A 24035-nucleotide genomic window follows, 5' to 3' on the forward strand; every position below is an offset into this window, starting at 1 on the left:
AAGTAAAAAACTAAATTGAACACTAATTTTGGCCAGTGTTTGTGACTAAGTGGCTACTAAAAACGACTGGACATGCCCAATTTGCAATACTATGGGTTGTCTTCTTTTGCAAATGGTATGCCATCATGGGAGTAATTCTCATTCCTGGGCCACCATACGCTCTGAAAGGCAACGTAACCAACCTGGCCATTTTCAATGTAAAAATATTTGACCCTGTAACTTTCAAAAATGCTATAAAACCTGTACATGGGGGTGCTGTTATACTCGGGAGACTTTGCTGAACACAAATATTTGTGTTTCAAAACAGGAAAACATATCACAACAATTATATTATCAGTAAAAGTGCTGTTTGTGTGTGAAAAATGCAAACAAAAGTCACTTTCACTGACAATATCATCGCTGTGATATGTTTTACTGTTTTGAATCACTAATATTTGTGTTCAGTGAAGTCTCCCGAGTAAAACAGTACCCCCCCATGTACTGGTTTTAGGGTGTCATAGAAAGTTACAGGGTAAAATATATTGCTAGCAAATTAAATTCTCTGGACTTTCGGCCTGGGTTGGCAGGCAGGTCCCTCAAATTGCAATCAATAAAATTACTTAATGATGTAAAAATATTATTACATAAATACGCACGTAGAATTTAAATATATATGCATATTTATATATTTGAAGTCGACTTGTATATTTATATAATTATTTATATAATTTTGTATATGGACATATGTATATTTCGTATTTTTATTTATTTATTTATATATACATAGATATATATGCAATTTCATTCTAAGTGTATTTTGATAGAAATATATATATATTACTATCAAAATACAGTTAGAATAAAATTCCATATAGATATATAATTGTTTTTTATTATTATTATTTTTGCATGTTTTTATTTAATTTAAATTACTTATTTGTATTTTATTATATATATATATATATATATATATATATATATATATATATACACACAATATATATATAGTTATTATATATATACGTGTGTAATTTAATTATACGTGTATTTTTAGATTAATATATGTACATATTAATATAAAAATACACTTAGTATGACATTATACATATAATATATAGACATATATTATATAGATAGTTTTTTTTTTTTTTGATTTTACACTAGCAGGGAGACTGCCTGTCAGCCCAGCCAGTCCCCCTGCAGGCAGACACATGGACACCTATTGTGACCATGTGATCGCTCTGTTGAGCAATCACATGGCCCCAGGGGTCCTAATCCGCCATGGGGAAACTGTCTGGGCTGCAGGCAGTCTCCCCACACCGGGAGCACCGCCGATCGCCGCCGGGGGAACAACGGCGATCGGGTAAGTACATCTGACCATTAGGACGGTTCAGGACGGTCAGCGGTCGGCAACGCAAAAATGCCGATGACGGTCCTGAACCGTCCTCGGTCCTGAAGGGGTTAAGGGGTTAAACTGGTATACAGTGTAACATTTTTCATTCTTCCACTGGGTATATTAGTAATACGCCGATTCTGTGCTTCGGAAATTCGCCAATTTCACAACTTCGCCTATTCAGACATTCGGGAGTATCCAAATGTCCGAATTGCCCGAAATTAATCTGAATTAACATTCGGAACGAAACGAATTGCACATGTTTACTGTTTAGTATAACAACATAATTTGAATCCAAATGGGGCTGAAAATTTCGTTTTGGGTAGTTTTTGATTAGTTAATTTTTTGTTCGATTTGTAATTTTTCCATTTACAAATTAGTTTTGTAAAGAATTGCTGAATTTAGTTTGAATTTCAGTTTTTTTAATTTTTTTATTTCAGGTCCAAATGAAAATAACTGCCAACCTTGACCACCCTAATTATTTAGTATTGACTGCAATATGTAGCCCTGCAATTTTTTATTGATTTAAAGTGGTTATGGTACCTGGAGTCTGTATGCGCATTTTGCATTGAAACTTGATTAATTCTGAATTTGATATATAGTTATACATTTTTATACTGACCAAGAGTCTAACGCTAATCCGCCATACAAAGTGTGTGTGTGTGTGTGCTTATAATATTTATTTTGATTTATTTTTATTATTATTATTTTTTTTGTCATATACTTATTAACATTTATTTTGGTAGCCTGTTGCATCATAATTAATTTTTGCAAAATGCTGAATTGGAAAGGCTTTGGAACGTCACTTTGAAATGAAAATGCATTAAAATGTACCCTGTACGCACCGAGAGCACTTAATCTTATGGAAGTGTACTAGGTGCAGTGTCCCCGTCCCCTTAACCCAGCAATGCAAAACATTTCAGTTTCAGAGAAACTGCAGTGTTTATATTGCAGAATTAAGAGAGCCTCCAATGGCTTTCTCTCAGACTGCCACTAGAGGCACTTCCTAGAGGCACATTCTCTCATTGCACTGAAATGGGATGAGGAAAAGACAAAAGCCATTACAGAGAAGAGAGGTTAGTAATAAAAAGAGTTTTTAACCCTTTAATCCCTGATTGTAAGGAAGAGGGTTGGCCTATAGGTAATTGCAGTGGAATGCTATAGAGTTAGGAATGCACATTTGTCAAATGCACATTCCCCTTTAGCTATAAATAGAATCTGTTTTTTATTGAGAATCAATTTTTTTTCTTTTTTTTTTAAACTTATTTTCAAATCTTTATTTATAGTTGTCAGCTTGACACATTCCTAAGATATGCTTCGTAAATGAGTGTCTCCTTATATTTACAGGGTTTGCACGGAATTTGTCAGAGGGAAGTAATGCAAACTACACGGAATATGTGGCTACGCGGTGGTACAGATCTCCAGAGCTGCTCCTTGGGTGAGTCATTGTGCTGCATATTTTTCTAACCTTTATTCTACTTAAATGAACACTCCAGTCACCATAACGTCTTCAACTAAATTAAGTTGTTATGGTGCTAGGAAGCTCCCGCATGCTGTCTTACCTTCAGGGGTAAAACTCTAAGCCACGCACATACCTTTTTTATGAATGGGGTGCTACTGATTGCTTAGGGCTTGGAATTGCAGATGCAGTGCTGGAGGATTAACCCCTTAAGGGACACTATAGGCACCCAGACCACTTCAGCTCATTGAAGTGGTCTGGGTGCAGTGCCCTAGCACCCTTAACCCTGGAAAGGTTTTTTATAAACTACAATAATTACCTTTATGGGTTAGCTACTACTCTAGTAGCTGTCTACCTTCCGGATCGTTAGGCGACTCTTGGTTGTTTAACTGACACTGGACGACTTCATGCTGATTTGATTGGACAAAAGTTGACAGCGGAACTTGGCCTTTTGTCAACTTAAGGCTTTAACGTAAGACTAAGGAGTCCCTGCTATTTATCTTATGGTATCTTTGTTCTGGAGCCAAATATCAATTTATGTGCAAAATATTCTGGGCAATAAAGGTATTGAGCTTCTCCATCTGCATATTTCTCCCATCCTTCCTTAATTGAAGTCAGCTACTAACGCCTCCCTATACCTTACATAGTTCTTGTTTGTTTTTTGAATTTATTTATTAATACTCACTCTTACTACCTCCCTTTGCTGTCTCATAGTACCTTGGAGACAGTGAAACAGTCCAATCAAAGGCTTCTTTATGAGAAGCCTTTGATTGGACTGCACAAGTCCATGGTGTCGTCGGATGAAGGCATGGAAGGCAGCAGTGGTGACTAAGACAACAGAAAGGCAAAAGAAAACAAAACAAAATAGAAAATAATAATGTAAAGAGCTATAAGGCGAGGCAACGTATACCGCCAGAGAAGTATGTCAAAGCAGAAAACGATTAAACCTTATTGCAGAGAATACACAACTTCAATCTATCTGGTGACTCAATAGAAAGGTGTAGAGAGTCTGTTGTAGTCCCCTGTTTGGGCACAAATCGTTGGATATTATCTACATCCCAATAATTTCTCTTTGTGGTTGATGTTTGCCTAAGAACTGAGGTGTCCTCCAGAGAAAGGTAGAAGATCTGCAAAACCCTTGGGAGATGTCCTTCAGATCATGCAAGAAGGCATCTTTTGTTATTCTTAATGAGCAGAAGGGACCCACACCAATACAGAATACTGTAACATTGAGGTCAGCACAGATTGAACAACATTGAGGTCAGCATGCAATAGGGCTCGGTTATCTAGTAAGAGCACCTTAATTAATTTGCATGTTAAACCGGTTGCACTACATTTTAGATATTTTGGCATTGCACCCTGAAGCACAGGGGTCATAGGATGCAAAGTGCGGCACTGTTGGTCTTTAAATATCTTGAATAAATGAGAAATTATTTCTTTCATATCATACCTCACCAGAGTTTCGTACAGCTTGCAGAAGACAGGGTTTGTCCGATTCTTATTGAAACTGCCTTGGTTGGATCCATTGGGGCTTTAGCAACAATATATTATTTCAACAGCAATTGATTTCATCAATGGAGATAGAATAAGGGAGTCAAGCAATATGTGAATTAAATGAGAAAGTTTATCTGGCCCTAGCACTTCTGGTATTTTCTTAATGAGAACATTTTCTTCTGTCCTTGTCATCTAAAGCACCAAAATAGCCAGCCAGTTCTGACTTTGCTTTTTGGAATTGTTGGGTACTATGAGCTGTATGGAGGCTCTCCATAACATTGAGGTCAGCCTAGATTGAATCACATTGAGTTCAGGATGGAATATGGCTCAGATAAATAGTGTGAGCACCTTAATATCAGCTTTGGACACTGGAGAACATTCCTTAATTCAGGATAAATGGTTTAGGCTACCTTGAGCTAGCATGTTATCAAGGGCATCAAGGAGGCTGAGCCGTGTGGTGAAGGCACCATTTTGTGGTACAGGCCATCTTGAGGCCTCTTGAGAATGTTAGTAAAATCTCAGGATCCTGTGGCAGAAAAGACGTTATTCTTTTTTTTAGCTTTTTTCTATCTTTCCAGTGTTCACCAGTACAAAGAAAACGTAGGGTAAAGGTTTGATCACATCGATAGTGTGTAATGTGTAGTGTGCCATAGAGAAAAGAGTCAGCTCAGAAGGTGTGTTGGCAGCTCCCACAAAACACATCACAATTTTGTCATAACACATACCTTAATGCATCTAGCCCATAAAGTACAGTATTTATTTATTAAATAATTTTTTATGGATTAGATTTCTGCTTTATTTTTCCATCTTGATCATTCTCCACAGCATGATTAAATACACAAACAGTATACAGAATCAGAAAACAAATTCAGGGAAACCTGACATTTGAAGATAAATGTAATTGATGCACAAAAATGCTGATTGGTGTGTCCACAAGAGCAATAAATGTTGCCAGGATCTTTCATGTCAGTCTGGGAAATGTTCCAAAAAATAGCAAGGATAATTAGAATTTTCACAAATGCAGCGTTGAATAATTTCCAGACTAATGATCTGTATTTGGTTAAAATGTATTTTTAAACTTTCAATGCAAAATAGGGCTGTGCAATCATATCTGTTTAAAAACTGAATAATGACTAGTCAGACAGTTTCTTTCTCATTAACGTGCTTTTTCTAAAGTACATTTTAAGTTTACCTTGAGAATGAACAAAGCATTAGCACTTCAGCACCTAGTGTGTGTGTGTGTAATTATTACTGTAGATATAAAACATCTGGTGAAAGCAAACATGAATTTAATTAAAATGAGCAAATAAGGATGTCCCCTATCTCGCAATATGTGAATTTGGTTTACAAAATAATTGTTTTATGGATTCACTGCTTTCCAGTTCTTATCGTGACCTACTAAAAGGCATTTTCCTGTCTTGGGTCATAACTTACCTGGTAACCTTCATTCGACTGATGTACAGTGTATATAGCTAATTTTCTCTCTGTCTTTTCGCCATCATATTGATTGACCCAAAACTACCATTTAGACAAAGTGTAAGTGAATGAATGACAAGCTGTCAATGGAAAAACCCTTACCCATGAGAACAAATGCTTATGCAGAGAGCAATTAAAAGAAGAATTTGTTTAAAGTGGCTATGCACTTGTGCATTAAACCAATTGCACTATGTTTTAGACATTTTGGCATGGGACAGACCTTTCAGATATTTTTATTGGTGACATTATATTTAGCCTCATATTTATTATAGAGGACATAAAGTAATATTAATATTCAAAATCATAATTAATATACAATGTTTTCAGACATCCCATATATGTCAATAGATACAAAGAAATTGCCATAATTATGTTAATGTGGTGATTGATGTAGAAAATTGGCTTTGACTAAATCAATTTTAAAGCATAGTATCAACATATTAATATAATATTTAAATCTAACCAAACAATGGAAAGTTTAGCTGTAATTATCCCATTGCGATAAGGCAGTTTTTGTGTGGCTGTATTTATAGTGGAACTGAATGACGTATTTAAATCTCGTAGTGACAGTGACCACTAAGAATCTGATATATTGAGCATTCCATGATGGGTTGAATGTAAAAGGTTTGCTTGAACACCTTAATGCTAGTGAATGGATTCTGTGCTCATGGCAAGTTAATTTTGCCCTGAATTATTTTATTCCCTATTTTTATTCATTTGAATTATTTTATTCATAGCTTGAAATGCTATATCAGATTGTACTGAGCGTCTCTGATAACAGAGACACTTTAATACTCCATCGCTGATTTTGCCATCTATGCAACTTTAACTGCTCTCTTGCCTGTTCTGCAAAATGATTTCAACAATATGTAGTTTATAAAAGGTGCTGGTGTTCTATCAAACCCCGTAAAAATTCCCTACCCCATCCCTTCTGGTGACACGGATGCACCAGAATAAGCGTTTGCACCCCACCAAAAGGGGGCTAAGAGATTCTCACAGTGTGCTGTGCTTGTGCACAGCAACCACTCTGGTGCAAGATGTTGCGAGTGCAGGGTGGGGCTTGTCATCAGTGTGGTACACATGTACAGTACAGGGTAGCGTTCTTCATCAACATTCTTGCACCAGAGCGCATGCTGCACACGGTTCACTGTGAGAATCTCTTACCCCCTTACTGGTGGGGCACAGTCCTTCTCATCTCTAGACCGAGTGCAATGATTATGTGGATTGCAGTGGTGTACCCATAAGGAATCTCTGTCCTTGAACTTACTCTTGCAACATGGTAATGTGAAACACGATTAATAACTGGGCTGTGATTAATTTGCAGTCTTATAAAGGCTTTCCATCATGTCAGTGCTGACCTTGGGGCTGCCATCAGGAGGGGTATTATTTTGGTAAGGGTTCAACTGAAGAACTGGGGCCCACCAGGGTCTAGTTGGGGAGATATCCCTAGCTGGACTACACTTAAAGCATCACTGAAACCCCACCTTCTCCCCTCACCTGAAAAATAAATCAAGTAGGGACTACATAGTCTCTGTATATTTGTATATTTCCTACGCCTGACACTTCTAGAAACTGGGTGAAGTAGCTGCATACTTGAAGTGTCAATCCCACCAGCTGCAGGGAATTGGATCTGTCTATGGAGGATCCGGGGGTCTTGCAAAATCCTCCATAGACCTCAGTACTGTACTCGCCGGTGGAAAATGGCCACACCCGCAACGGACAGGTACAGGCAAATAGAGCTCACCTGCCACCCTTCCACACCCACCCACCGGACCCCCACTGGTGATGTCAACATCAGGGGTCTTTGACCAGGTGATGAGTGTGCTGCTTTAAGATATCATGTAGAGTGACTACTGCCAGGCCTCCTTTTACTCTGCAGTAGGGCTGGGAGGATGTGACATCAAAGCATATTGGACACCGCAGTGGAGAGCTTGTAATGTGAACAAGCCGCCTGCTGTCACTGTCTGCTGTCACTGTCACATTTGAAAGCATTTTATGTGACCGAAAGAATGCTGAATGTATACGTGTTTGCATGGTGGTGCATATGTGTATAGGTCAATGGGTATATGTGTGTATATGGCAATGCATGTGTGAGTCTGTGGGATGCATATCTATATCTGTTGGTTCCTGGGAATGTGCATTGGTCTATACATGTTCAGAGGATGTGTTTGTCTCTGTAAGTATGTGTGAGAGCTTGTGTACGGGAGATTAAGACTGGGGGACCCAGCTGGTGATTTTGTATGGGTAGGGTTTAACATATAGGATTTAAAAATAAACCTATTTGATAAATACAATTTCGATAGGATCCATGAATTTACACTGATAGGAAATCAAAGTTACTTTAGAATTATCTGTAAAAGAGAAATTGCATTATTATTGCATAAAATTTATTTATTAACAGAAACATCTAATATTGTCTTTATTTTAATATGTAGGGCCCCATATGGAAAGGCTGTTGACATGTGGTCTGTGGGCTGTATCCTAGGAGAATTGAGTGACGGCCAGCCACTTTTTCCAGGTGAAAGTGAAATTGATCAGCTTTTTACAATCCAGAAAGTGTTAGGACCTCTTCCTGCAGAGCAAATGAAGCTTTTTTACAGTAATCCTCGTTTCCATGGAATGCGCGTGAGTATACACTCCATGTGAAAAATGTAGTGTTAAATGTTTTATAACAAAAGTGTTAAATGGACACTATAGTCACCAAAAGAACAAATTTTCAATCAGATGTAACTTACTTTAAAAGTTTTAATCTCCTGCTCTATAAATCGAATTTTAATCACACAGAGGAGGCTCCTGTAGGGTCTAGCAAGCTATTAACAGAGCAGGAGATAAGAAATTTTAACTTAAGCAGAATTCGCAATAGAGAAAGTGTAAACATTAGATACCGTATATACTCGAGTATAAGCCGAGTTTTTCAGCACATTTTTTGTGCTGAAAAACCCCAACTCGGCTTATACTCGAGTCACTGTCTGTATTATGGCAATTTACATTGCCATAATACAGACTGGGGGCTGTGTGCGGTTACTTACCTCTCCTGCAGCTCCTGTCAGCTCTCTCCTCCTCCGCGGCGGTCCGTTCAGCACCTCTGTCAGCTCCCAGTGTAAGTCTCGCGAGAGCCGCGTGGTCATAGTGCGGCTCTCGCGAGACTTTCAGTGGGAGCTGACAGAAGAGCTGCACGGACCGGCGCGGAGGAGGAGGGAGCTGCAGGAGAGGTAAGTGCTCTCTGCCAGCCCCCCTTTCCCCCCACTGAACTGCCAATGCCACTGGACCACCAGGGAAGGAGAGCCCCCCTCCCTGCCATGTATCAAGCAGGGAGGGGGGACGAAAAATAAATAAAATAATAATAAAAATAATAATTAATATAACAACAAAAAAAATTAAAATACAAAAAAATATAAAAAATGCCCCCCCCCCCCACCAAGGCTCTGCATCACACTCTGCATCATACACACTGCACTCATACACACACACTGCACTCATACACATACACACACACACACACACACACTGCATTCATACACACACACACTGCATTCATTATATACACACACACTGTAAATAAATATTCAATTAATATAATTTTTTTAGGATCTAATTTTATTTAGAAATTTACCAGTAGCTGCTGCTGCACCCTAGTCTTATACTCGAGTCAATAAGTTTTTCCCCAGTTTTTGGGGGTAAAATTAGGGGCCTCGGCTTGTATTCGGGTCGGCCTATACTAGAGTATATACAGTAACTCTTTACAGGAAGTGTTTATGGGAGGCTGTGCCAGTCACATGCAAGGAGGTGTGACTAGGGCTGTATAAACAAATGATTTAACTCCTAAATGGCAGATAATTGAGCAGTGAGACTGCATGTGTCAGATACATAAAAACTATACACAAAAACTGCTTCATTAAGCTAAAGTTATTTTGATGATTATAGTGTCCTTTTAAGTCATAACCATCTACTTTGCTATTGTATACTCTTAGTATTTCACTGGCTTGGCAGATCTAGATCTAGATTGTTCAGAAATTATTTTTGTTTTACCTACTTCCATTTCATATAATAGTATGCAGGGGGTTAATCTTGTAGTTGCAAATTGCATCTAAGTGTTATCATGACTGTGATGAATGTTAAAATGATAAATTATTAATTATAAAATAGTATATAATCATAGAGAAAATTATGTTAGGAATTGCCTGATGTCCCATTAGCACTTTGCTGTTTAGTAGATAGCCCTCTGATATCTTTATGTTATATTGCTATTTTAAACTATACTTTTAAACTATACCAACTTTTAACCCCTTAAGGACACACAACATGTGTGACATGTCATGATTCCATTTTATCCCAGAAGTTTGGTCCTTAAGGGGTTAAACTATATAAACTATACCAATTAGGGAGCTATCTGGTAAACACAGCCGTTCCTGGGTACCCTTATGTGGGATTGCTATATTTATAGGATACCAAATTAGGGTGCAGACACCTCCTTTATTTGGTACACATAAAAATGGCAATCCCACTTAGGGATAGCAAATGAGCGGCTTATCTATTAACCAGCTGAAAGATCAAAATAAATGTTGGTCCTTCAGCTGTTTAGTAGATACCCTATAACTTTGTTCTGTTATGTTGCATTGCCTTTTTTAAGGATACCAAATAAGGGAGGTATCCCACATTAAAAACGGCAAGCCCACTCAGGGATAGCAAATTAGGGAGTTATCTATTAAACAGCTGAAAGATCAAATTAAGAAAATCCCTTTTCTTAATTTTGCTCTTTCAGCTGTTTAGCTAATATGTCCCTAAATTGGGCCTTCATGTAATATTGTTGGATAAGGTTTCCAAATGATTTAATAGTTTTGGATAAACAAACAAACTATTCTGAGCAATATTAAGTAGCTCTCAGACAGTTAAAATTATGTAAAAATGTGTTCACGTAATTATGTAGAAATGTTTTAGTTTGAAGTTCTAATAAAATACAGAATATTTCATATACACCTATTAACAATTTATAAAGAGTTGTACATATCCTTTTGAGTTGCCTTATTTGAATGCCTATGGGGTTTCTTGCAGCATAAGCTGTAGGATAGATCTAATGTGTTTTGTTTTTTTTAGCTTTAGGTATTTTAAGTACATTTTTGTTTATTCAGATTTCAGAGGAATATATTTAAAATTTGACTTGAGCCCAATGTCTAATGATCAAAGTGGATAATGTTTTCGAGCATTAAACATTACTCAGCCTTGATCTACAGAACTCTAAATTGTGTGTATCATATGAAATAATGATCAAACATACCCCACATCCTCTGAAGTTTTATATCCTATGATTTGAGCAGAATACCTTTGTATTCTGAATGTATCACTCTTTTGTGTAATTCTGTTATGGAGACTTCAGAATGCTATGCAAGTGACTGTAGATCTAGAAAGCTTTGACGCTTTCTAGTAGTTCTGATATGCCCACCACACATTTAATATTTTGGTTTAATGCCATTGCTTTGTTTAGGCCTATAGAAGTGCCGCTTCAGGGTAAATTGGTCACAAACCACATCCACAATTATGCAGCAAATCATTTGTGTTTATGGTATTTATTAGTTTATTAAATAATATATACATGCATGATACATCTTTACTATGGACTTAAAAAAAAAAAAAACTTTGTGTTAATCCATGAAAGATCACGAATGTTGTCTATAATTCAAGTATTTATCAAAACAAGATTCACACCAATGTTACTGGCAATGCTACTGTAGTTTATACACATTTTGTTTGTAAATAAAGCTTATGTGTATTATATATGTAGATGTTGCATTGTCTTGTAAATAAAGTTAGACTAGTATTAGCAGTGAAAATGGAGTGCATCTTGTTTTTAATAAGTTGTTTGAATTTGATACTTAGGGATATATCTACCAAAGAGTGCACCCTTTCATTTATACACCTGCTACATTTAGAACTCTTGTGCAAAATTGTTGACATTTCCAGTATTTAAAATGGTTCTGCAATTTTCTAGATGTTTTGGTAATATATCTCACCTGTCTTGCTGAAAATCTAATTATGCTAAAGCAACAACAGACAGCAAAGCCACCATAACCGCTTTATATCCCTTGTTTGATGATCAGCTCTCAAGACTAGACTTTAAAAAAACATGTTAATTTTTCAGTCCATCCGCGAGAAACATGCGAGTGCATGATGGGAAGAGACTGGTAGAGTAACTAGTACACAAAACACTTGGCTACATGTTTAGTTTTGCCCAGGGATGTTGCAAAGTCTATCTATCCCTTCCTTAATTATCTCATCTGCTGCATTCTCATTTCACTGGACACATTCTTACCGGTTTCCTGCTATATCATGGAGAGAAGGTGATGTCATTGTATAATTAAGGCAGTTCAGCACAATAAGACAGTATGTTGCTTAGATTTAATGGGATGTCGGCTCCGGTTGTTTAGCGAACTGTTTAATGCTCACTTTTTCAGAGTGCCTTGACCTAAGACTTGCCGGCATCTATAAACCATTTGGCTAAGAGTGGCATGTGATTCTGGACAGATATATTTAAATGTGTTAGTTTAAACAGATGGTAAGAATCAATTCCTTTTAATTTCTGAGTAGTTTATTCACGATTCTGTAGCGGTCTTTTAAAAACTCGTGTCAGCCAGCACTGGCCGTGCCAAAGTTACACAGTGCATTGTTAAAGCTCAATATAAAACACTGTCTCTTTAATAATTGACAAACTGCTATCTGGTTCTTCTTTTTTTTCAACCCTCTCTAGTTTCCAGCAGTTAACCATCCTCAGTCCTTGGAAAGACGATACCTGGGAATTATAAGTAGCATTTTGCTTGACCTAATGAAGGTGAGTCCTGTGTTTGTTCTAGGACATTTAAAATGTGGAGATCCAAAACAATTAATAAAAAATATCAGATTTTTTTTCTGCCTGTTTCCCTTTGAAATTCAAATTTCCACATCAGACTTTTTCTAAGTTACTCTTTGTATGAGAAGCTTACCATGTATCAATAGAAAGATTGTGGGGCCATGCAGATATTATTCAACAGGTATGATATACATCTATACATGGCCCACAGAAGCTTGGCATTATGTTTAATAATGGTTTTACTCTGGTGACCAGCTTTAGTGTATCTATGCTGCTGAAAGATAGTATGATATTTGGTTTTCTATTAAACTAAACACTTGTGCCCAAATTATGATACAAGCTATTCAACGAGATTGATGTGTGTACCAATATAGAAACATAGAAACATAGAAAGTGACGGCAGATAAGAACCATTCGGCCCATCTAGTCTGCCCAATTTTCAAAATACTTTCATTAGTCTCTGGCCTTATCTTATAGTTAGGATAGCCTTATGCCTATCCCACGCATGCTTAAACTCCTTTACTGTGTTAACCTCTACCACTTCAGCTAGAAGGCTATTCCATGCATCCACTACCCTCTCAGTAAAGTAATACTTCTTGGTATTATTTTTAAACCTTTGTCCCTCTAATTTAAGACTATGTCCTCTTGTTGTGGTAGTTTCTTATTTTAAATATAGTCTCCTCCTTTACTGTGTTGATTCCTTTTATGTATTTAAATGTTTCTATCATATCCCCCCTGTCTCGTCTTTCCTCCAAGCTATACATGTTAAGATCCTTTAACCTTTCCTGGTAAGTTTTATCCTGCAATCCATGAACCAGTTTAGTAGCCCTTCTCTGAACTCTCTCTAAGGTATCAATATCCTTCTGAAGATACGGTCTCCAGTACTGCGTACAATACTCCAAGTGAGGTCTCACCAGTGTTCTGTACAATGGCATGAGCACTTCCCTCTTTCTACTGCTAATACCTCTCCCTATACAACCAAGCATTCTGCTAGCATTTCCTGCTGCTCTGTTACATTGTCTGCCTACCTTTAAGTCATCAGAAATAATCACCCCTAAATCTCTTTCCTCAGATGTTGAGGTTATGACTCTATCAAATATTCTGTACTCTGCCCTTGGGTTTTTACATCCAAGATGCATTATCTTGCACTTATCCACATTAAATGTCAGTTGCCACAACTCTGACCATTTTTCTAGTTTACCTAAATCATTAGCCATTTGGCTTATCCCTGTCAGGGTCTTCCCTGAGTTGGGAGTCTGTAGCGCAGATATGTTGCTCACCCTTGCAGATAGCCACAGGCCGAGGTGGTCAGGTAAGAATTCACCTGGCCTGTGTTTCTGTGCACGGGGGCTGTGCAGGATGCAGTACCAATACGCAGGACAGGCAAGGACTTAACCAGCAGGAATGTCGAGGGATAGCCGAGGTCAAAGGATGCCAGAGGTCAGGAACAACGAAGAGTAGCCGAAGTCAAGGGATGCCAGAGGTCAGAATAAACATAGTCAGAAGCCGGGGTCAATAATAAGCAGCAGATGAAACAGGAACACTGGTACAAAACAGGATCAAGGACTTGACACTGAGCACAGGGTGAGGCGGAGTTTAAATACCCTGCTGATGACTGATCAGGGTCAGGTGAAGCACAGCCAAGTCAAGGTGCAGCCCCCAGTGTAGAAGAAGACATGCCAGGATGAATAGGACCGGAATCAGTAGTCGCTGTATAAAGCTGCTGTGGCTCAGAGGTAGAAAGCAGGACCAGGACTGAGAAGTTCCCCGGTTCAAGTCCCCTGTTGGGAACTCCAGGAGTGACCACGTCTGGCTGTCTGCCTGCCACGGTGAGAACCGAGAACCGATGTAGTGAGGGACATTTGATACTTTACATAGAAACTGTAGCTATGCTAAGCTGTTACAGTTTCTGATGTATCTCATTACATTAGCACACTGGGGTTCTCAATCCCCTCTCGGCATGTAGCTGGTTAAATTGCCTTTGGAGAAACGTCAGAACATAATGAACATGATTGGCTGGCTTAGTCCAGCTCATTAGCATATGACCACGTGGTAGGTTGGTGCCGGAATGCACTCGATACCGGCTTTTTGATTGGACAGTTCTTAAGATACTGGGATCTGGGTACATACAAAAGGAGACTAGGAATCAGTCTCCAGTCAGCCCCTGACGAAGGTGCATCTAAGCAAGCACCGAAACGCGCGTCTCAATGGGCTCATTTTCGTTCACTTTTTTTCACTTAGGACCTATGTGCAGGTAACCAACATCCTAAGTATGGTTCTGCACATAGTCACTATAATCTTTGTTTCTTCACCTCACTCTCTCGCTTTTGGTCACTATATGTCTGTCTGCATAGGGTAAATCCCACAGATTTGACTGGGGTTTCTTAATGTGCAGATTAATGCTCCCTTGTATCTACTGTAACCATTATATGTTCAGCGTTACAGTCATCTAGCAATAGCTTCTGGGGGATATTTGGAATCCTTCCCGGATGCTAGATGCTTTTTTATTAGTACAGGGTAATTGCTACATGCTGCCCGGAATGCCAGTTTGGTCTATGACTCGTTTAACTACTGTGTTGTAACCTGAACATCCACAGGCTATTAACAGTTTAGAGCTAATCACTAGCCATACGGCATACAGGAACCTTCTAGGTTCTGCTTAAATGACCATATCCCAGATACCCATGTCAGCTGAATGACATTCACCTACTTAATACGCTCCTAGCTCTGGACTTGACCATTTTTTTGCCCAATAAAGTCACTAGCCAGTTGCATTTTTTGAGCTTTGTAGGTACTAGGGTATTACTGGATATCTATAGAGGTGAGCCATTAAGGCAAGATTTCACTTTTGACTATATTTTGTTATATCATTTATCTATCAAATTTATTTCACTATTACACTGCACTTATCTCCTCATTATTTCCAGTACTATACTCGGCCAGTCTGGATCATTCCAGCTCTATGAGTATTCTGTTTACCTCTGGAGTTTTCCTGGGAACTGGATCACAAGGGGGCATCACTGGGGTGTAGTGATGGTACTTGGTTCTTTGGTTACGAAGACTCTGCGATTTTTTTAGTACGTGGAGCTGGCTTGGGCGTAGTGGTCTTGCATTGTGAGTCCATAGCAGTACAAAAGGATTCCCAACTGACAAGGACAGGACTCTTAGTCTGCAACATTTGGTGAGCCCAAACTTTGATGCGTCCAGACAACAGGTTGATAGCCGCTCTGACCTGGATGAATTCTGTGGCATATGTTCGAGGCTTTAAAGAAAACAACACCTCGCAATCAATCTTGAAGGACTGAAAGGACGTGCGGCTACCATCAAAACGGTCGGGCATGATGACAAACGGTTCAGGATAAGCCATTTCCGGGGCTGGACGTACTGTGCCTTTAAGAAAAAAAATTTCTTGCTGCAGCTCCGAAACAGTCTGGGCCAGGCTGGACACTTGCTGGGGCGAGGGTGAGCACATCTCTGCGGACTCCATATTGGTCAAGTTTTTTGTCAGGGTCTTACCTGAATTGGGAGTCTGTAGCGCAGATATGTTGCTCACCCTTGCAGATAGCCACAGGCCGAGGTGGTCAGGTAAGAATTCACCTGGCCTGTGGGTCTGTGCATGGGGGCTGTGCAGGATGCAGTACCAATACGCAGGACAGGCAAGGACTGAACCAGCAGGAATGTCGAGGGATAGCCGAGGTCAAAGGATGCCAGAGGTCAGGAACAACGAGGAGTAGCCAAAGTCAAGGGATGCCAGAGGTCAAAATAAATGTAGTCAGAAGCCGGGGTCAATAATAAGCAGCAGATGAAACAAAAGGAACACTGGTACGAAACAGGATCAAAGACTTGACACTGAGCACAGGGCGACACTGAGTTTAAATACCCTGCTGATGACTGATCAGGGTCAGGTGAAGCACAGCCAAGTCAAGGTGCAGCCCCCAGTGTAGAAGAAGACATGCCAGGATGAATAGGACCGGAATCAGTAGTCGCTGTATAAAGCTGCTGTGGCTCCGAGGTAGAAAGCAGGACCAGGACTGAGAAGTTCCCCGGTTCAAGTCCACTGTTGGGAACTCCAGGAGTGACCACGTCTGGCCGTCTGCCTGCCACGATGAGAACCGTGACAATCCCTCCTGGAACATCAACCCTGTTACATATCTTAGTATCATCGTCAAAAAGACATACCTTACCATCAAGACCTTCTGCAATATTAAAGAGAATGGGTCCAAGTACCCCACTTGTGACAAGCCCAAGCTTCGAATATACTCCATTGACTACTACCCTCTGTTGCCTGTCACTCAGCCACTGCCTCACCCCTTCAACAATATTGGAATACAAACTTAAAGATTGCAGTTTATTGATAAGCCTTCTATGTGCAACAGTGTCAAAAGCCTTACTGAAATCTAGGTAAGCAATGTCTACTGCACCACCCTGTATATAATTTTAGTTACCCAATCAAAAAAATCCATAAGATTAGTTTGGCATGATCTCCCTGAAGTAAACCCATGTTGTCTCTGATCTTGAAATCCATGTGTTTTTAGATGTTCAACAATCCTATCCTTTAACATGATTTCCATCACTTTCCCCACTACTGAAGTAAGGCTTACTGGCCTATAGTTGCCCGACTCCTCCCTATTACCTTTCTTGTGAATGGGCACAACATTCGCCAACTTCCAATCTTCTGGGACTACTCCTGTTATCAGTGATTGGTTAAATAAATCTGTTAATGGTTTTGCTAGTACACCACTAAGCTCTTTTAATAGCGTTGGGTGTATTCCATCAGGTCCCATTGACTTATTTGTCTTTACTTTTGACAGTTAAAATAGAACCTCTTCCTCTGTAAACTCACGTGTAATAAATAACTCATTTATCCTTTTTCTTAACTGAGGTCCCGCTCCTTCATTTTCATCTGTAAATACCGAACAAAAATATTCATTGAGGCAGTCAGCTAGACCTTTATCCTCTTCTACATACCTTCCTTCTTTTGTTTTTAATCTAACTAATCCTTGTTTTACTTTTCTTCTCATTTATGTATCTAAAAAAAATGTTTTGTCCCCCTTTTTTACTGACTGTGCTATTTTCTCTTCTGTGTGTGATTTGGAAGCTCTTATAACTTGCCTTCTTCTGCCTAATCTTATAGATCATTCTGTCTTCCTCACTCTGGGTTTTTTTATAATTACTAAATGCTAACTTTTTGTTTTTTACTATTTTGGCCACATCTGCGGAGTACCAGAGTGGGTTCTTGAATTTTTGGCTTTTACTGACAAGCCTAATGCAATTTTCTGTTGCCTTCAGTAGTGCAACTTTTAAATAATCCCATTTCTCTTGGACGCCATTTAAATTGCTCCAGTCTGATAATGACTCCTTTACACATATTCTAATTTTAGAAAAGTCTGTTTTTCTAAAGTCTAAAACTTTTGTTTTTGTGTGGTGTGACTCAGTCACTGTTCTTATATTAAACCACACTGACTGATGATCACTGGATCCTAAACTTTCACCTACAGTAATATCGGATACCAAATCTCCATTTGTTAACACTAAATCTAGTATGGCCTCTTTACGAGTTGGCTCCTCAACGACTTGTTTTAGAGACAATCCCAGTAGGGAGTTTAGAATATGTGTGCTCCTGGCACAAGCAGCTATTTTTGTTTTCCAATTCACATCAGGAAGATTACAGTCACCAATGATGATAACTTCCCCCTTCATTGTCATTTTAGCTATTTCCTCAACTAGTAGATTATCTAACTCTTCAATTTGTCCTGGGGGCCTATAAATCACACCTACACGAATTACTGTGTGATTACCAAATTCTAACGTAACCCAAACGGACTCTATGTTTACCTCACTAACTTTTATTAGGCTAGATTTTATGCTATCCTTCACATACAGGGCCACCCCTCCCCCTTTCCTGCCTTCCCTGTCTTTTCTATATAAAGAGTACCCTGGTATTGCTATGTCCCAGTCATTTTTCTCATTATACCATGTCTCAGTAACAGCAACTAAATCTACACTATCAGTTGCCATTATTGCCACAAGTTCATGGATCTTATTCCCTAAACTGCGAGCATTTGTAGACATGACTCTAAGCTTATCATTTTTTAACACACTTGCTACAGGCACCTTCTGTCCTTGTTTTGGGGGACAATTGGATTGATGTTTTATAACCCTTTTGCGCCCCCCCTCCTAGTTTAAATACATCCTAGCAAAACCTCTGAACTGCTCACTGAGAACATTTGTTCCCTTTTGAGAAAGATGCAAACCATCTTTTTTGTACAGTTTATTTCCATTCCAAACAGAGCTACCATGAGAAATAAAGCCAAATCCTTGCTCCCGACACCATTCACCAAGCCACAAGTTAAAGTCCCTAATACGCACCCGCCTGTCATTCTAAATGTTATGCACAGGCAGAACTTCAGAGAATGACAGTGCGGAAGCAACCTGCTGTATATCATTGGCAAAAACACTAAAAACTTCCTTAACCTCTGAAACCTCATTGCACTCTGTTTATGAGAATTTTCAAAAAAAATAACAATTCTAAAGTGTGGATTTTACACTCTTTTTGCTTTTCTTCAGTTCTTTTTCTTCATTCACACAGAGAAAAATATCTGTCTGCATGCGTTAAAGGGACTCTTTCATGCAAACTATGACAAAGTACTTTGCAAAGTGTCTCCTTTCATCTGTAAACATTGTAAGATAGATATCTAGAAAAGGTACAGATATGCTGATTTTTAGTAAATCAAAAATTTTTTTTAGTAATTTTTAGTAATTAAAAAAAGTAATTACCCTTCCTCTTCTAACTCTGGCTGTACAGCTTGTTGCATGTGACCGGTATTCTTTACAGTTTGTCCCAGAATGATTTGCACTTTGGACATTCCAGGTCTGAGACATAAACACAGAACAGTGATGGGTAACCAAGAGATCCCTGGTGTTTAAGAACCACATTTTAGAAGATCATCATTATCTTTGCAGAGCATCATGGGGAATGAAGTTTGCAAACATTCAGAGTGTCATTCAGAGTGTCAGTTATAGCCATTAAGAGGGCATAATTTACTGAACATATTCATGTCTCCTGTCCTGTTTTAAATAATGCTTAATTGAAAGATATATATATATAATTTCATTTTTTTTATATGTCATGTACTTTTTCTATGAAAATGTTATAGGTATTTCTTTCTGAACATGTCCTGGAAAGTTTTAGAGAAACAGTAATCATTTTTAAGCTATGATTTTACTTTGCATTCTACAATGGCATAATTAAATAGTTATGAAATAATCACTTAAGTCAGTTGTGTGTAAAAACAAGTGTGTCTTGTAAAGCATGAATAAATAAAATTATAGCTTAAGGACATTTGCTTAATGAGTATTCATTTTTGTTTTCCTTAAAAAAAATTCAACTCAAGCTGTTTGTCTTATTTTAGCATTTTACAAGAGATGGATGATTCACCTGTTTTACATAAACTTCTTGATTAGACACATACATTTCTGTAGGATATTATTCAATACTGGCCATTTACTGAATAAGCTCTGCTTTGTTTAGAATTTGCTGAAACTGAATCCATCTGATAGATACCTGACCGAACAGAGTTTGAATCACCCAGCATTTCAGACCCAGAGACTCTTGGATCGAGGTGGCAGTTCACCTTCCAGATCATCCAAGAGAAAAACTCACCACTCAGAAAGCAACTCTTCAAGCAGGTTAATTTATGTGTTTTGTTAAAATTCGTTATCATTTGTTATCACTTTTAGAAGTGGCCATGTTTGCTGTTTACATTGTAACATTGTATTACATGGTGAAAATAGACTTGAGTCAATTTTTAAAGTCTATTTTACAGTGCATGTTACTTAAAAGAAGTTCTCTAAGCACAATATCCACCACAGCCTACTGTAGTGGTGATGGTGCCAGGAGTGCTCTGGTGCCCTGTTGTAAGTAGTCAAACTGTTTCAGAACAATTTGACTTCTTACCAGGGACCTGCCAGTTGCCATTCCCATTCTCCACTATTTCAGACGGAGAGTCTCAAAGTCCTAAGCAGAAGCTTTGGACCATCCCGAAGGGCTGAGAGCATTTACTGATCACACTCAGCCAATGAGCTAAGCCCTGTATCACCAGGCTTAACTCAGACAAAGAGACAAAAACTCTCTGTCAGAACTAATGGAGGCGGCTCCTTGTGCATCCAAGGTAAGATTTCAAATCGTTCTAAAATCGTTTGACTACCTAAAATAGGGAAGTTGCCAAGATACTGCTGGCATCAAAACAACTACAGCACACTGTAGTGGTTATGGTGCTTGGAGTGTCCCTTTAATATTGGTATGATCTCAGGAAATAGTAGTATATATAGTAGTCATTGATAAGAATGAGTTAATCCCTACAAAACCTACCATTTCCCCCGTGATAAAAACTGTTAAACTTTTAAGCTATAAACTAGTTTACTTCTCTTTATAGTACCTTCTTTCACTGGGTGAAATCATTGGGAAAAACAACAATCTAATATCCATTATTCATCAACATAACAGCTGCTGATATGCTAAATATTTTTGCTGCATGAGTAGAATGAACATCAAAAACACTTTCCCTGTCTTGATGAAGTGTGCAAGGATTGTGACTATTCCTTGTTAATAAATTATACCATTTAATGAGACATTACATTTTGTTGAATTGGTTGTAGTGCCTGTTATAGTTATTTAATATTAAGTGACCAGAAAGTGGTGTAGCTCCATGCAACTTGGTGATAGGTAAGTTAATTTTTTATCAATAATCATTCATTTAAAGCATATTTGTCTTGAACGTCTACCGTGCATTGTATATTCACAAGTTGGTGTTAAATCCACCCTAGAGGTACCTTGTAGAGAAAAAAATTGTGAATGTTTGTTGTATTCATGATTTTGGTATAGTCTTGCCCCATGCTTATGTGCACAAGGCACATTAAATTACATTACAGTGAATGTGTTTTACTAAAATGCTCGGGTCAATTTGAGAAGAGCAAAATCTGGTTCTGTACTTGTGTTGGTCAACCTATACATGGATCTTCAAGACTCTGTGCTTCTTTAGTACAGAGTAAGATTTTAGAATGCAGAATGCATGGAAAAACAATTGATTTTATAAATGTTAGCAGCTAACACTGTGTGCTTAGAATTGTTTTTTTTTTGTTTTTTTTATTAATGTCCAAAGTTAGTAAATAATTTATTAGTTTGCTTGAACAAGAAAATTATAAATATTCTTAAAGTAAAGTGTTCCCTAAGTGACTAAAACATTTTCTAACGCTATTTTGTTTGTCATCTTATGTAGGAAGCAACCTAGCAAAAGTTCCTCCCATCAGACACATCACAGAGCAAACAGCAAAGATGTACAAACCCTTTCTGTTGGACCAAAACGAAGTGAAGACACCCACCCACCCACTGAAACCTTTATAAATGGAAATCATCCTGCAGGGTCTCACAGCCCAACAGTCCACCCGAAAAAAAGTAACCAAAGTGGATCTGGTAACAAGGATCTAGCCAATAATAGTTTGCCACATCTTCTTAGTCCAAAAGAAGTAAAGTCAAAAACTGAATTTGATTTCAGCCCTGAGCAAAAAGCCACAGACGGACCAGGTGCAAAATACCTAAAATCAAATTCCCGTTCTCATCAGAACCGACATTCATTCATGGAGGGCAAAACAGGAAGTTTGCAGCCTACTGAAAAACATACTCGTCATAGCTACATCGACACGATCCCTCAGTCCTCAAAAAAGAGTAGTTCCTACTATTCAAAACATCACGGTGTCTTGACAGATTCAAAATCAGTTGGCAACCTTAGTGAAACTAGAGGCCAAATACTGGAGCCTAGTAGTAGGTATTTTCCATCCAGTTGTCATGACTTAAACTCTCCAACTAGTCCTGCTGGGCCAAGGCATGTTGACAATAGAGCTATGTTGAGCCCATCAGGGAGGACTAATAGGAAAGAAGGAACTTTGGAGCCTCGAAGGCCTACCACAAGACATTCCAGAACCATGGAGGAGCTAAAACTGCCTGACCAGATGGATGGCAGCCATTCCCACTCCTTGTCAGCTCCACATGAGTCTTTTTCTTATGGGCTAGGTTATACTAGTCCATTCTCCTCGCAACAGCGGCCTCACCGACACTCCATGTATGTGAGCCGAGACAGAGTGCGTGTAAAGGGCACAGATACAGGACTAGCTGTTGGACAAGGCATGGCATCAAGGGCCAACAGTCTGCAGTTGTTATCCCCTCAGGTACAGCATAGAACATTGACCAGATCTGTTGGATCATCCCGCGAGGACTGCACTGAGGACACTACTAGGGTTGGTGATTTATTATTTTGTTATGTATTGTTATGTATAAATATACATATAACATTGCTACACAGTTACTCTTTTGCTTTTTTTTTTTTAATTCTTTATTTTTGGTCGTGACACGTAACAATGTGCAGTTGATATGACATTTGGGTGGCTTGCGCAGAAGCCCGTATTGGCATAGTAAGACAATTCAATAGTTAACACAACATTGCGGCTTACGCAGAAGCCCAGGTAATCGTGGTGGTGTGGACTTGGTCAGTCAATATTGCAGTTAGAAAAATAGAAATAGGGTCGCACTCAGTCACAACAATTACACACAGGGTGCTACTGAGCATGGGTCAGCAAAAGACCCCAAGAGACATATATAAAATAAAGAGAATCTCAGGCACTCACTGTGATTGTTCTTCAAGCAGGTTTATTGCAACGTTTCGACCTCAATGAGGTCTTTTTCAAGCTTGAAAAATACCTCATTGAGGTCGAAACGTTGCAATAAACCTGCTTGAAGAACAATCACAGTGAGTGCCTGAGATTCTCTTTATTTAATATTGCAGTTAGAAACATGTCCTGTTACCTTTTTGTTTTTATTGTTTCGTATAGACATCTATTGCTGTCGTGGTGAAGAAAGATACCCAATTATTGTAGCCTTTTAAGGGCTTTCGCAAAAGCCAGCGTTTGCATTATGCAATACGGTATGTCACGATTACAGAAAGACCGTCGTGAACATTGTGTTACTAGGGCAACTCATGTGGTCTCTGCACTGTAATGATCTGTCACTGTGAACTTTTATACCTTCTTAACATTCTTAAAAAACGTAACATCTAGCAAAGAGAAAAAGAGAATAGAAAACCGGTGGTATGATAGGAGGAAGACAGAGTATATGGCAGTATTGTTCTCCCCCCCGGTCAGTATGAGATGATGTGAGAGAGAAAGAAGAAAAAAAAGAAGGGGGGTGGGGTGGGTGGGTGGGAAGAGGTTGGTTGGACCCGCTGTCGGGAGAAGGCAGGAGTCTGCCCACGAAGGGTGGTCTCTATTTCCCTGCAGGAATGTGGGGCGCTTGCTCAGGGGTCGATGTATTCCTACCAGGGTTCCCAGACCACTCTTTTGCT

General features: G+C 38.8%; 1 protein-coding gene across 4 annotated transcripts in view; it reads left to right on the forward strand.

Annotated features, from left to right (window-relative positions):
* The window catches only part of CDKL5 (cyclin dependent kinase like 5), a 177710-nt gene that overhangs the window by 101043 nt on the left and 52632 nt on the right, over positions 1-24035 (forward strand). For all 4 annotated transcript variants that reach the window (XM_063450183.1, XM_063450185.1, XM_063450184.1 and 1 more), the window contains exons 7-11: positions 2720-2810; positions 8237-8426; positions 12544-12624; positions 20174-20331; positions 21921-22935. In XM_063450183.1, the coding sequence (XP_063306253.1) occupies positions 2720-2810; positions 8237-8426; positions 12544-12624; positions 20174-20331; positions 21921-22935 (1535 nt within the window). The remainder of the gene's footprint in view (positions 1-2719; positions 2811-8236; positions 8427-12543; positions 12625-20173; positions 20332-21920; positions 22936-24035) is intronic.

Source organism: Pelobates fuscus, chromosome 1 (genome assembly GCF_036172605.1).
Source record: "Pelobates fuscus isolate aPelFus1 chromosome 1, aPelFus1.pri, whole genome shotgun sequence".
Taxonomy (NCBI): domain Eukaryota; kingdom Metazoa; phylum Chordata; class Amphibia; order Anura; family Pelobatidae; genus Pelobates; species Pelobates fuscus.